At 42.1% G+C, this 15,008-nt stretch overlaps 1 protein-coding gene across 1 annotated transcript in view; it reads right to left on the bottom strand.

Moving 5' to 3' along the window:
* The window catches only part of SPG11 (SPG11 vesicle trafficking associated, spatacsin), a 38,492-nt gene that overhangs the window by 15,767 nt on the left and 7,717 nt on the right, over positions 1–15,008 (bottom strand). Inside the window, exons 10-19 of the mRNA XM_079953598.1 lie at positions 14,202–14,380; positions 13,313–13,489; positions 12,258–12,329; positions 11,748–11,875; positions 11,222–11,394; positions 10,591–10,789; positions 9,932–10,135; positions 9,097–9,203; positions 7,992–8,137; positions 7,614–7,766 (exon numbers count right to left, since the gene is read on the bottom strand). Of these exons, the coding sequence (XP_079809724.1) occupies positions 7,614–7,766; positions 7,992–8,137; positions 9,097–9,203; positions 9,932–10,135; positions 10,591–10,789; positions 11,222–11,394; positions 11,748–11,875; positions 12,258–12,329; positions 13,313–13,489; positions 14,202–14,380 (1,538 nt within the window). The remainder of the gene's footprint in view (positions 1–7,613; positions 7,767–7,991; positions 8,138–9,096; positions 9,204–9,931; positions 10,136–10,590; positions 10,790–11,221; positions 11,395–11,747; positions 11,876–12,257; positions 12,330–13,312; positions 13,490–14,201; positions 14,381–15,008) is intronic.

The raw sequence follows: 15,008 nt of genomic DNA, 5'->3' as shown, positions 1-15,008 counted from the left end.
GGGGCCGGATCTGGCCCAATCACCTTCTAAATCTGGCCCGCAGACAGTCCGGGAATCAGTGTCTTTTTATATGAGTAGAATGTGTGCTTTTATTTAAAATGCATCTCTGGGTTATTTGTGGGGCACACGAATTCGTTCATTTTTATTTTTATTTCGAAAATATAGTCCAGCCCCCCACAAGGTATGACGGACAGTGGACCGGCCCTCTGCTGAAAAAGTTTGCTGACCCCTGCTTAAGCATCCAACAAGACGCAGCAGCTCCATGAAATGCTCTTGTGGTAAGTGATGGTGGGAGAGGCAGGTGCCCTTCCACTTGTGCAAGTCAGGGCTATTGCTATGTAGCTGTGGCTAAGATGGGGAGAAGTGGCCAAGGGGTGGTGGTATGGGAGCCATGTCACCACACACACAGATCCCCGGCAGTACTGCTCCCTGCCTTGCAAGGCTTTTTCCACTTGACTTGGGAGGACTGACTCCAGCTACAAAAGCTGAGGCTGCTGAACAGATTCTTAGGTTGGGGTGTAGTTGGGGGCAGGGTAGTTGTTCTTGTTTCTATTAATTGTTTTGTGCCTTTATTTTAGATCTTATTATGATTTATGTGGAAATTGTTTAATTTGGTTGTGCACTATTTGCTGTTTTATTTACAGTTTATGACTACTTACGTTTGCAAATATGTGTCATTTTTAATGTTACAAGCAGCCTTGAGCATGGCTTTAACTATGGAAAGGCGACATGCAAATATAATTATGTGTTCTAGTGTACACTGCTGGGAGCCCTGGGCCCCTGTACGTTGGAAGGAGGTGTGCCATAGGCTAAGCCCCCAGGACATCCACACAGGCTGTCATGTGGCTTTTTTCCTACCTGCTCCTGTGACTGTGTGGTTAGGGAGCTGCTCTCTGAAGCTGGAGGTTGCAGCCTCTCCCTATCCAATCCCAAATTAACACTGCTTGCAGAATACCCAGAATGAAGAGGCAATGCCTTGCAGAGGTCACCTTCAGCATTTTGCAGGAGAGGAACTCAAGCCTGTGCCCCACTTTCTCATTACAGCCCTTTTTCAAGTCTCACTGGTGTAAGTTTGGGTAAAGTGGCAGCTGCTATAACTGGACTATAGCATTACAGCGCCCATATCAAGGGAAGTAATAGTTCCACTCTATTCTGCCTTGCTCAAACCCCACCAGGGCACCACAGTTTAAGAAGGATATGGACAAGCTGGAACATGGGCAGTGGAGGGCCACTAACATGATAAAGGGTCTACAAACCAAGTCTTATGAGGAACAGTTGAAGCAGTTGTGTACATTTAGCCTGGAAGAGAAGGCTGAAAAGTGATAAACCTCCTTCCTTGGAGGGTTTTCAGCAGAGGTTGGATGAGTTTCCTGCATTGCAGGGGGTTGGACTGGATAACCCTTGGGGTCCCTTCCAACCCTACAATTCTATGATTCTATTTGTATTTTTTTTTTTATAAATATTTATTGAGATTTTTTAAAAATACAAAATGCAAAAATAATAAACAATATAACATGGATCATAACACATTTTTCAGAACTTCTTTGGACTCCCTCACGTCTCCCACTCCCACTTACATCGTTATAAATTTTTTCCAGCAATTTATCATCTTGTTTATATTCTTAAGTTTTGTTCAGTTAATTTAATCTATTCTCCACAAATTTTATGTTTCCCTCAATCTCACTTATCGTCAGGTTCAATCTAATTCAGTGGTAGGCAATTATTTATGATCTAGCATCCTTCTTAGCATTCAACCAAATTACAATACTTTTATAGATAAATCTTGAATTTCTTCCAGTCTTCTTCAACCCTCTCTTCTCCCAGGTCTCGGATTCTGCCAGTCATCTCGGCCAGTTGCATATAGTCCATCAGCTGCATCTGCCATTCTTCCAGTGTGGGTAGATCTTGAGTTTTCCAGCTCTTGGCAATGAGTATCCTTGCTGCCGTTGTTGCATACATAAAAAATGTTCGGTCCTTCTTTAACACCTTCTGGCCGACAATGCCCAGAAGGAAGGCCTCTGGTTTCTTAGTAAAGGTATACTTAAATACCTTTTTCAACTCATTATAAATCATTTCCCAGAAGGCCTTCACTCTAGGGCAAGTCCACCAGAGGTGAAAGAATGTTCCTTCATGTTCTTTACATTTCCAACATTTATTATCAGACAAATGGTATATTTTGGCAAGTTTAACTGGGGTCATGTACCATCTATACATCATTTTCATTACATTTTCCTTCAAAGCATTACATGCAGTGAAGTTCAGCCCAGTGGTCCACAACCTTTCCCAGTCCTCAAACATAATATTATGCCCAATATCCTGAGCCCACTTTATCATAACCGATTTAACCATTTCGTCTTGTGTATTCCATTTCAGCAGCAAGTTATACATTCTTGATAAAACCTTAGTTTTTGGCTCTAACAATTCTGTTTCCAACTTCGATTTCTCCACCTGGAACCCTAGCTTTTTGTCATTTTTAAAAACTTCTTTAATCTGAGCGTAATGTAACCAGTCTCGCACTTTATCCTTCATTTTCTCCAAACTCTGCAATTTCCAATTGTCTCCATCTTTTTCTAATATTTCCCAATATTTTGGCCAGTTGGCCTCCATATTGAGTCTTTTTCGGGCCTTAGCTTCCAGAGGTGAAAGCCACCTCGGAGTTTTATTTTCCAATAAGTCTTTGTATTTTGTCCAGACTTTAAAAACTGCTTTCCTGACAATATGGTTCTTAAAGACCTTATTAATCTTAACCTTATCGTACCATAGATATGCATGCCAACCAAAGGCATTATTAAACCCTTCCAAGTCCAATACGTCAGTGTCCTCAAGAAGTAGCCAATCTTTTAGCCAGCAAAAGGCTGCGGCTTCATAATACAACTTTAGGTCTGGCAGGGCAAAGCCCCCTCTTTCTTTTGCATCAGTTAGTATCTTGAACTTAATTCTGGGCTTTTTGCCCTGCCAGACAAATCTAGATATATCTCTCTGCCACTTCCGGAAACACTCTGTCTTGTCCACAATCTGCAATGTTTGAAACAAAAACAACATCTTTGGCAATACATTCATCTTGACAGCAGCGATTCGGCCTGACAGAGAAAGCTTCAATTTTGTCCAACTATCCAAATCTCTCTTAATTTCAGCCCAACATTTTTCGTAATTATCCTTAAATAGACTCAGATTTTTTGCTGTTATGTTTACCCCTAGGTACTTTACTTTTTTAACCACAGTTAGTTCCGTTTCTCTCTGAAACTGTTCCGACTCTACATCTGTCAGATTTTTCCCCAACACCTTAGTTTTCTGTTTATTTAGTTTAAATCCTGCCACCCGACCAAAATCTTGAATCAGTTGTAATACTCTTTTTGTACTAGATTCTGGCTCCTGCAGGGTCAAAACTAGGTCATCTGCAAAAGCTTTCAGTTTATATTGTTTCGCTCCGACCTGAATCCCTTCCACCAACCGGTCCCCTCTAATCATATTCAAGAGCACCTCCAGAACTGATATAAATAACAAAGGGGAAATCGGGCAGCCTTGTCGTGTTCCTTTTTCAATTTTAAACTCTTCAGTGACCACATTGTTTACTATCAATTTAGCCTTTTGTTCTGAATATATTGCATCAATCCCATTCTCAAAACCCCGACCCACTCCCATTTCTTTTAAATTTCCCTTCATAAATTTCCAAGAGATATTATCAAAGGCCTTCTCCGCATCTATAAAGATTAACACTGCTTTTGTATTTATATCAGTTTGCAAAAGTTCCAAAATGTCAATAATGTTTCTTGTATTTGCAAACATGTGTCTACCTGGGAGAAAGCCTGCCTGGTCTTTATGAATTACTTCATTTAGAACTTTTTTAAGTCTACTTGCCAAAACATCTGCAAAGATTTTGTAATCCACATTTAAAAGGGAGATGGGACGGTAGTTCTTAAGTTGTGTCTTTTCAGCTTCCGATTTTGGTATCAATGTGATGAAAGCTTCCTTCCACGATTCCGGCGCCCTCCTCCCCTCCATAATTTCATTGCTAACCTTCATCAGTGGTTGAATCAAATGGTCTTTTAATATCTTATAATACTTGGAGGTTAGCCCGTCTGGCCCTGGAGATTTGCCCAGTTTCATGTTTTGAATGGCTTGTTCAATTTCTTGACATGTTATTTTACTGTTCAGGAGAGATCTATTTTCTTGTGACAGCCTTTTAAGTCCATTTTTCTCCAAAAATTGCTTTATCTCATCCTCATTCTGCGGCCCTTGAGTATATAATTTTTTGAAATATTTCTGGAAACACTTTCTAATCTCCGTGGGGTTCTGAATGTTTCTTCCTTCAATTTCCAAATTTGTAACTGTATTCAATTTTTGTCTCTTCTTCAACTGCCAAGCTAGCAGTTTCCCACATTTGTTTGCCGATTCAAAAGTTTTTTGTTTCATTAATTTAATCTTCCACTCTATTTCCTGATTTATCAGTTTAGAATACTGTGCTTGATAGAGTTTGATTTCTCTCAAGATCGGCAGGGACTTCGGGTTTGATCTTAACTTCTTCTCCAATTCTTTTATTTTCTCCAAAATCTTATCTTTTCTGTCATTTTGTTTCCTCTTCCTTGCCACGTTCTGTTGTATCAAGAACCCCCTCATCACAGCTTTACTTGCATCCCAAATAATTCTTTTTTCCACCGCAGTGTTCATATTTATTTCAAAGTAATCCTTCAATGCTTTCTGGGCCTTCTTAGTAATCTCCTGATCTCTAAACAAATTGTCATTCATCTTCCATCTAAAGGAGCCAGTTGGTAATAGTATCATATCCATTTTCAGTGCATTATGGTCGGAGCAGGTTTTCGGGCAGATTTCCACCTTTCTGACCTTCGGTGCCAGACCTCTAGTTATCCATATTTGGTCGATTCTTGTCCAAGTCAGCTGAGCTTCAGAGAAGAATGTTCCTTCTTTTCCCAAGGGATTCTTCGTTCTCCAAATATCTATCCAGTCCATATTGTCAGTCATTTCAAAAAAGGTCTTTGGTAGTCTGCCATCTTTAGTAACATTCTGGCTTTGTGACTTATCCATATTTGTTGATACAACCCCGTTCATATCTCCCATCATGATGATGTTGTCATAATCCAGATGTTCCAGCATAGTCTCATGCAACTTCTTGAAAAATTCCGACTTCCCTTCATTTGGTGCATAAATTCCTAATATCAGAATCTTTTCTCCTTGATGTTGTATTTCGATTGCCAAAATTCTTCCATATTCATCTTTAAATAAGAATTTGGGTGACAGGCTCTCTTTTGCATATATCACCACGCCTCTCTTCTTTACTTTGTCTGAAGATATAAATTCCTGACCAAGTCTTTTGTTTATTAGTACTTTCCGGTGGAGCCTAGTCACATGTGTTTCTTGTAAGCAAATAATGTCCAATTGTTCCTTTTTCAATATATGGAAAATTTTCCTTCTTTTTTCCGGAATATTACAGCCATTTATATTCCAGCTCAAAAGTTGCAGAGACATCCTGGATAAGTCTGGTTATTTTTCTAGGGGTAGTACCTTGTTCGCTGGGTCTTCAGAATCCGAGGGTGCAGACACCTCTGGTACTTCAGGCCCCGAGGGTAATTCCAGTCCTTTTTGAAGGTCCTCTCCGTACGCAATCAGAAATTTGTCTCTATCTTCCAGTGATCTAATTTTAATCTTCTTCCCTCTAAAAGTAAAAGATAATCCTTGAGGAAAGTCCCACCTGAAGATAATTGTATTGCTCCTTAACAGTCTTGTTAGTTCCAAATAGTCAGCTCTAAGATCCAACAGTTGTTTAGGAATATCCTTAAAAATTTCGATTCTTTTATCCAGAATGTCCAGTGACTTTCCGTAATGTAAACCCAAAATCTTGTCCCTTTCCTCCTTTGATCTCAATATTATTAAACAGTCTCTGGGCTTCTCTCTCTTTATAAGTCTTCCAAGTCTGAAGGCTGATGTAATTTTGAAGTCCTTTTCCTCTAGGTTCCAAAACTTGGAAAATTCTTTAGTCAGGAACTCAGCTAAGTTGCCTTCTTCCACCTCTGGTATCGACCTTATCCTTAAATTAGTCTGTCTATTCTGTAGTTCTATCATAGAAAGATAGGTCTGATGTTCACCTACTTGTTTGCTGAGTGGTCTTACCTCTTTCTCTAAATTTCCCAATCTTTGGCTGGTATCTTCAGCCAATTTCCGATTTTCACCTGCAGTCTCCTTCAGTTCTCCAATTGCTTGCACATTTTGTGCAACTTGTCCAGTTAGTCTATTTAAACATTCAGTATTTTGTTCAATTTTAGCTGTTTGTTGATCAGCTTTTTTATCCAAGGATTCCACTTTTTTTTCCAAAGATTCCAGTTTTTCAAGAATTTTCTCTAAAGTAGAGCTAATTCCTCCTGAGGCCATCTCTTCCAATTGAAATTCCTCAGTTTCTGCCCTTGGCAGAAAGGCAGCTTCTTTCTCAGAAGTCAGAGTAGGCAAAGTAAGCACAGTAGGCACAGATGATCTACGTGCCTGGGAGACTGCGGTTAGAGTTGTTTGTCTAGTTCTCGGTCCCTTTCTTCTTGCGCCACTCATTCCAGAGTTATCTAAAATTCAAGGTCAAGCTGAGTTGTTCCCATGAGAGAAACAGCGGCCCAGATGGTAATAGTCAAACAGGAGGCCGGGAAAGGGAAAGTAAAACAATGTCACTGCTATTAATCCCAAATCCTCTAGGGGGAACTTAGAATGCCTTTAGAAAAGAAGACAATTTCCATAAAAATATTGTAATCCCATTTAATGTCCGAGAGCCTTCAATAAGGTAATTTTTAGCAGAGTTGGTGTTTAAAAAGTCACAGTGTTTCAGTGTTTCAGACAGTGCTTGCTGGTATTCCAAAAGATGCTTCAAAGTAACCAATTCAAACTCCCTCAGATTGTTTCAAAGTTTAAGTTCAAAAGTATCCAGCCCTGCAAGCTGGCTACTCAATTACTCAGGCAGTTCCAGCACCTGGGTTTCTTGCTTTAATTGTAATCCAAATAGAAGAAAGGTATCAAAGTCCACATAAAAGTCATATAATCAATTACTTAGAGTCCTTATTCAGCTTAAAAATAATTTCCATGAATGCCCAGATCTGTTAGATTAAAAGTCCACTCTTTGCCTCCACTCCTCCGGCTCTTTGCTTAATGCTTCAATGACAGCGGAAGACGGACTTCCTATTTTTCGTCACTCCGCTTTCAGCCAAATTGAGTACTTAAAGTCCCGAAACTTTTAAAGTCCGTTTACTCACGGGTTGTTGTTTTCCGAATCTGTAGTTTAGGAAGAAAGGACAGCGCTCACCGACAGCAGCAACGCGGCTTCACTCCGCCGATTGCGGAACGATCCTCAGCGCCGCAACCCCCTCCGCGATCCGGAGCCCCTTACGGGGCTCCTTCAACGTTTTGGGGGCTGCTCCTGGCGCCCGCCGGACCCCAAGACCACAGGCTTCTGCTGCCTGTGGTTTTCCTTAATGGGTCCCCGCTTCGCCGCAGCGGGAGACCCTTTTTCGGCGGAGCTTCCCTTTCCCGACTAGGAAAGGGCAGCCATTGCCGTTCGCGCCGCCTCCGGAAGTCCTCTATGATTCTATTTGTATTGGGGGCAGATAGGTATATATTTATACCTGGACAAGGTGGTAGAGAGAAATGTCGGAAGGCAAGGTCCCATGACTGGTATACTGGGGGAAGAGGGCTGCTCTCAGCTTGGGATAAGGAGCAAGGGCCATCCTGAAGAGCTGGGCATCTACTTTCTCTCCTCCATCTCCATTCTGAAGGACCTACAATGAAGAAGAAGAAGAACCTGAATACACTTGCAAGGAAATGGGAACCGAACAGTTCATTGGCACAAGCCACAGCACCTGGCACAAGGCTTTATCTGCACCTTCAGAGAAAGAACACAACCCAAACTTTCTGAGGCTGCTGGCATTTAAGATCTTTTTGACATTTTCTGTCACTTTGAAAGGAAAAGGTCATCAACAGCCTCCCAATATTCTATAGCATACCTGATCAATACCTCCAGGGGTGTACATTGTGGTGGCAAGAGCAAGGAGCGTTCGGCCTTCCAACAGCATTGTGCTCACACTGGCCTGGTTGCTGGGAATCAAGATCTGGGCATTTGCCAGGCTAGCTTGGAAAATCTTATTTGCATCTGGAGGGAGGAAAGAAAGAAAAAACTGTTGCCTTGTTTTCCATTATTATACCCTGTCTTTCTGCCCAAGAACAGGCTCCAAAGGCAGATGGCAAAGAGAAGAAATTCACACATTATTATTATTTTTATTTTTATTTTTATTATTATTATTATTATTATTATTATTATTATTATCACTACTACTACTACTACTACTACTACTACTACTACTATTTGATTTCTTACCTGCCCTTCACCGTTACAACAATTTTAAAATGCAATATTAAAACCAGTTAAAACACAGCAAAACTTTAAAAGGCCAAGCACATGGCAACAATAATAATTGATCAACAGTTAACTTTTCTAATGTCAGCCAAAATGTTATCTCCAATTTAAATAAAAATAAAAATCCAACCCTTGGCATATACAACCCTCTCTCTGAAAGCTCCCTGTGGGGAAGGTTCCATAGATGGGGCACTGCTATAACTAGTTCCCCAACCACAATGCTGTAGGTAGGGGAACCTGGAGCAGAACTTACCACCCCTTTGAGTTGAGTCCAGAAATCAACCAGGGGTCAGTTAAGAACAAAAAATATTTCATTCCTATGTCAAAAGCCCAGTACATTCTGAACCAGCTGTTGCATCCAAACATTTTTTAAAGGCAGCCCCACATAAAGCACATTGCAGAAACCTAAACTTTGAGGTTAGCAGACTGTTATTGACAGTGGCTGGGTCCCTATTTCTCAGAATAGGATGCCAAAAAGCCCACACACCAGACAACGTTGGTATAAAAGGTGCTCGTCCCCACAGCGACCACCTAAGCATCCACAGAAAAGGTCATGCCCAGGTGAGTTCCAAGCTGACCATTAAGGGAGAATCCATCATCACTTGGGATGGTCAATGGCTCACAAATGCTTATTTTTGATCAGAATTGCACAAAGAACATTGGCTCAGAAGAGAATCACAGATGAAGGTTCCTACCTCCAGAATTGCTGGCGATGGCTCGACACCGCACTAAAAACTCAAACCACGGATGAGCTTCGTGAAGTGCTTTGTCATCCAAAAGAGGGCAATTTGAAGGAAATAAACTGCAAAATCAAGGACAAAATATCAATTTCATAGAATAAAAAAACAAAACAAGTTATTTCCCCCTTCTAAAATATGGGCCAGTAAAAGGCTGGGTAAGCAGCCACATGGATTTTGAGAAGACCAACTGCTCTGGCAGGAGTAAAAGAGACTGCTTAGTTAGCTAGGGGTGTACTGGCCACACAGACCCCACTGGGCAAGCACTCTCTCATCTCTGCTCCTTTAGGTTACAAAATTAGATGATGCTCCAGCTGCAGAGCCCTGAACAAAGCTCCACTGGAGGAAGGCAACAGTCTGGGGGCATGGGGAGAAGTTCTGCTGCCTTTGTTCTGAAAACATTTTGGAGGTGGTGGTGGAAAGAGGATGTATAGTCTACACAAAGCTTCACCAACCTGAACTACAACCATAGCTGTCAACTTACAGATTTGAAAATAAGGGACCAGCAGCCTCGAAAATAAGGGATCAGCAGCCAAAATAAGGGATTTTCCAGGCACAGGTATGTTCAACTTCTGAGACCCTCCGAGCTAAAGGCAGAAAGCCCAGCCAGCAGCCAAATGAAGCCTCATCAATAAGGGACAGCAGCGGGACATGGCGCTGGGATAAGGGACTGTCCCGCCAAATAAGGGACGCTTGACAGCTATGACTACAACTCCCATCACAAGTAGACAAAGCAGGTAGACACATATACAAATGTGTGTGTACAAAACCACTTCAGGTCATGTATTCCTACCTATAGTAGTCGAGATAGGTGTAGAGAAGATGGTCCAGCCCATGTTCTAAACAGTACAGGATAAAGCAGGCATGGAAATCTAAGCCACTGGTGGACATATATTCTGGAACAGGATGAGGATTCTGCATCACTCCTCCAACAAGAGTCAATCTCTGGAGAAGGCATTCAAAGTCTTCTAGTTCCACTGGCACAAATATTCCATTGCTACCAAGAAAAACAAAGCGATCTTTTTAATGCAAAGCAGCCAGTGATCTCTTCACGTTGTTAAGGAGACTTCCACCAATAAATGATACTTCCACCAACAAACGATACTGCTTGACAGAAGTTGATCATCAATTTAGAGCTAGACAGGGGAACCCCTTTCAGCCTAAAGGCCAGATTTAAAACCTGGCTAGTCTTCAGGGACCACATTCCAATGGTGGGTGGGTAAGAGATCAAAGTGGGCAAGGCCAATTTCACAACATAGATTATGTAAAATTATGGGCAATTATAAGTCTAACCCAGGAAACTACAGAAAGTTGCAGGGCGGATCGAAATGACTGATGTCAAATGATGTCATACAATTGGCAAGCGGGCACAGTTTGCTGGAAATGGCCTGTGGGCTGAATGAGACCTGTGGCCAGAGGTTCCCCCAACCAAGACTTAGACAAGGCACATACCTGGCTAAATTGTCCAATATTTCATTTTGCATGTAATGGCTACACAATGTTCTGCGCTCAATGGTCTCTGTTGTCAGCCGTGGCCAGTTTGTGTTACTCTCCTGTTGCTGAGATGCTGCAATCCATGAGCTCATACTGGAGTAGTGATGCCAAGATGACAGGTGCATCCAAAGAACCTCTGGATCACATGATTTGCGTTCTGTGTGTGGTTATTTTAAAAAAGGTAGTCAGTACAATAAACTATGTGTATGCCTGTATGCCTGCCAATCTGTTTCCTGGTGTAATGCAAAGAATTGGATCTTATCTTTAAAACCCTTAACAATCTGGGTGCAGGGTACCCAAGGGGCTGCTTCACCAACATCAGTCTGCCCTCATTCTATCAGAGAGCCTCCTGTCCATATCCTGTCTGTGGCCAAGGCACAGTTAGTTGGGACAAGTTAAAAGGTCTTCTTGGCAGCTATGCCCTGATTACTGAATACATGACCCTTTGCTCCCCACTCTGTCCCAAATCCAGGATACTCCCGATTCATTCCTTTCAACAGATCTCTTATTATCAATGCAAACTGTAGGCAAGAGGGAGGGCTCATCCCAGACATGGACTGCAGAAGGTAACAGGGGACAGAGTACTTGCCTTCGGGAGATTGCATAGGAAGAAGAATTGTCTCTCGGGTAACCTGATCCCACCACTGAGCCCAGTTTAACATAATGCTGTACTCTGAAATATTAACTCCATCTTCATTGCATTGCAGGAATGAATCCAGAACAGGAATGTGGATAGACAGATCTTGTTCTTTTCTCCAGGAACTGAAAATGAGAACAAAACATATCTATGAAGTTCATGTCATATATCTACTCTTCCTGATGAGTTCAGATTTTCAAGCTAGCCACCTTGTTCCCAATACAACCATTTCCAATGAACAGTGAAAGTTTGCAGCCTACAGCACAGTTAAGCTGGAACTGCTAACAACCAGTTGAGTAAGAAGGAAAATCATCTCACACCTTCCATGGAAAGAAAGCTTGCAGCTGGAGAAAGCTGGAGCAAACAAGGACTCATGTTTTTTGCTGCATGGGTAGAGATTCAAAACCTCACACAATTCTCATCACATCACTGTTGGTAAAGATGACGTTTTTAAAAATTGAGGCTGAAGATCTATTACCTGGGCTGGGCTGTAGTCTTTTCCTTCTCTTGGAAAGTTCTTGCATAGGCATTTTCCACCTTATGCACAAAGTCTATCATTTCCTTCTCAGCTTCAGAAAAGTAGTTTTCCTCTTTCAGTATGTTCACCTTGAGAGTCAGACCAAAACATTAACTAGCAATGCAGTTTGCACCCTAACATAAAAGACACTGGAAAAGCAACTCCTTATAGGGTTTGTTGTCAAATCAAAAATATGAGCAGGAACTGGAAGTGGTCTAGAACAAAACAATATGGTGTGGATCCCTGATGGCACTGATGTCACCGCAACAGGATTTCCACATCAGCTACTAATGCCAAAGAGACAACATGAAAGTGAAGTCATCACTGGGACTTGGGTGAAAACTAACACAATTTGTGAGGTGGGGGCAGGCAGTAGCAGCAGAAGTCACCCAGGAATGTACCCTGCACATGCAGGTGAGACATATGAAATTAAAGGACCACAACCCATGCAAAGGTTTTCCCCGCACTCACCAAAAAGTCACGAACATGGTGATCAGTTACGTAGAAACATATTTTGCGCAGCTGCTCCATCACATTGAAGCCCTGGCAAGGGAGGGTAGAAGAGTTTACACAAGAAAGTATTAATGGCTTATTTTCTCTCATAGGCTTTCTTTTGTGCGTATCTACAAAGGATTTCAGGGCTCGGCTGCAGCTTGCAAAGGACTGAAGAAATTTCAACATATTGCAAAATGGGCTTAAAATGCTCAAACCTTAAAAACTCCTGCCTCCCTTCCTCAGACAAATTATTACTATTACCGTTGGTTGCTTTTTAGAGCAAAGTGTCTCACAGTGACTTACATAATAAAAATAGAGGTACAAAAAAATACTAAAACTAAATATAAAAATGACAATAAAACAAGATCTAAAGTGCTTATCCAAATATATGTACATAAAAGGAACACATACTACCCTTTTTAAAAAGATGACTGCAGAAAGTGACAACAGACCTATGTTACCCACCCAATTAAGAATCAAATGCATACACGTACACATATACAGTGGTACCTTGGGATGCAAACGGGATCCGTTCCGGAGCTCCGTTCGCATCCCAAACGGAACGCAAGACACGGCGGCGTGTCTGCGTGTGCGCAGGTCACATTTTGTCGCTTCCACGCATGACGTCATTTTGAGCGTCTGCGCATGCGCAAGCGGCGAAACCCGGAAGTAACGTGCTCCGTAACTTCCAGGTTGCCGTGGAGCGCAACTCGAACGCGCTCAACCCGAAGCAGATTCAACTCGAGGTATGACTGTATAAACATCAGTGTGCTTTTGTGTGTGTGATCATGCCCACACTTATTTTTCTCCTATGTTAGATACTTCTCTCCCTCTCCCCCCAATTAAGCAGAATATGACAGGAAAAATAAAATCCTTAATGAGTTCAACTCCCATTGTTAACTCGCCAAGGACCTCCAATGGCCATTCTTTAACACCTGAAGAAGCAAAGCCAATCCCTTGCTGTGTGTACATGCAAGTACACTGAAGTAAGCACTGTAGATCAAGCCACACTCTGGACATGCATTACTCACCATGTTTCTTAAGAGTTTGGAGGCTTTTTTGACATCATCCTTCAGAAGGCTTTTGTACACCAGATCCAGTCCTATCTGGGTTAGCACCTTAAGATTCTGGGCAGGGTTACCCACCATCCGGAAGAAGGTCTGAGCCTCCGGGAGCTTGTTGTTTAATATGGCTTCAGCAACCGTTTGCTGAAAGAGCAAAGAAAGGCATGCAATGCAACTAGCTGCTTTTGAAAAACACCACGCCTGACATTCAACCTCTTTCCTGAAGGATCAGGAGAGACAAGTTAGGGAATGGCAGAGGAGAAGTGGGTGGAAGTTGTCAAGGGCACACAACTCAGTCTTAAAAACACAGGAAGTCGCCTGCTTTAGCTGAGATTCCTGCACTGCAGGGGGCTGAACTAGATGACCCTTGGGGTCCCTTTCAACCCTACAATTCTATGATTATGAGGAAGGGGGGAAAATGTCTTTCTTGCTACTTTCCCTCCAAGCTACCACTTGATCATTCTGGTAGCCCTTACATATTTTCCAGTTCCAGGATATCCTTTTCTGTTATGAGGCAGCCAGAACTCAACACAGTCTTCCATTGCTATACTATCAAGTTGTACTTTCAAATCCTTCCTTAGCACACAACTTTTCAAAAGTTGCTCCAAACCAAGTTAATGCTTTTATTGTGCTACCTGCATTTCATTTCAATGGGAGTGTTTGGCACACAGTCTCTAGCTCTCTCACTGAAATCAACAGGACTTCCAAATGCTTAACTATGACTGGATTCTGCCATAAACGTGGCTTTGGGTCACTAATTTTTCCTTGGGATAATGAAATTGTTTAGCAAACAGACACAATGTCTTGGACAATATACAGTATGCTCAGGAGTTGTTGAAACTGATGCTCCAGTTACCTCTGTATTGAACTTTTCCCACTTCTGGCTTTGTTCTACGCAGGGCACGTCTTCTTCAAGATCGCCCGTGAAGCTGATGATGCTGGAAGGCTTGTGAGGGAACTTTATCATAAACATCCTAAGTTTATTGATGTAGCTGGTTAAAATAGCAACACATCTGTCCAGATTTTCATCCAGTTCTGTAAAGAATATCAGGAAGACATTTAATGGAAGGAACAAATGAAAACATCTCCCTGGGAGACTTGCAACACTAAGGGCAGCCCAATGAACATTAACATATTCAAAGATATATCCCATGACATCCTGTTCCGCTTGCACTGGTGCAGAGGGGGAGAAAGACGTTCTCCCCTTCATTCCTCTCCTCATTGCCAGTGGTGACAGTGACAGCAGGAACATAGGGAAGCCTGCCTGGGCCACTCACCGGACCACTCACACAGGTGCACTCAGTCATCAACATGATGACAAAGGAGTCCAAATATAGATTAGAGAGAAGCACACAATATGCAAAAGTGCCAAAGCCCACAGTATGAACTGACTATAAGGTACTGACCCCTCCTGACCCAGTACAGGTGCTGGTCCAGCTAGTCCAAAGGACTAGGTTGTTAAGTCAGCTTAAATCCTGGAAAACTGACTTAATCATTTTACGAATGACAGCTTTACAGCCCATACAGCGACTATGATTGTCTGTGTGTTTATTCACGAGCACATCCCACGGAGTCCAAAAGGGCACACCTCCAAGTATGTGTGTATAGGATTTGGACATTACGGTAATGGGAGAAAACAATTCTACACTATTCACTGAGCTGA

The sequence above is a fragment of the Podarcis cretensis genome (genome assembly GCF_951804945.1).
Source record: "Podarcis cretensis genome assembly, chromosome: 14".
NCBI lineage: Eukaryota > Metazoa > Chordata > Lepidosauria > Squamata > Lacertidae > Podarcis > Podarcis cretensis.
Note: the sequence above shows the minus strand (reverse complement) of the source record. Positions and strands in the feature narration are given on the sequence as shown.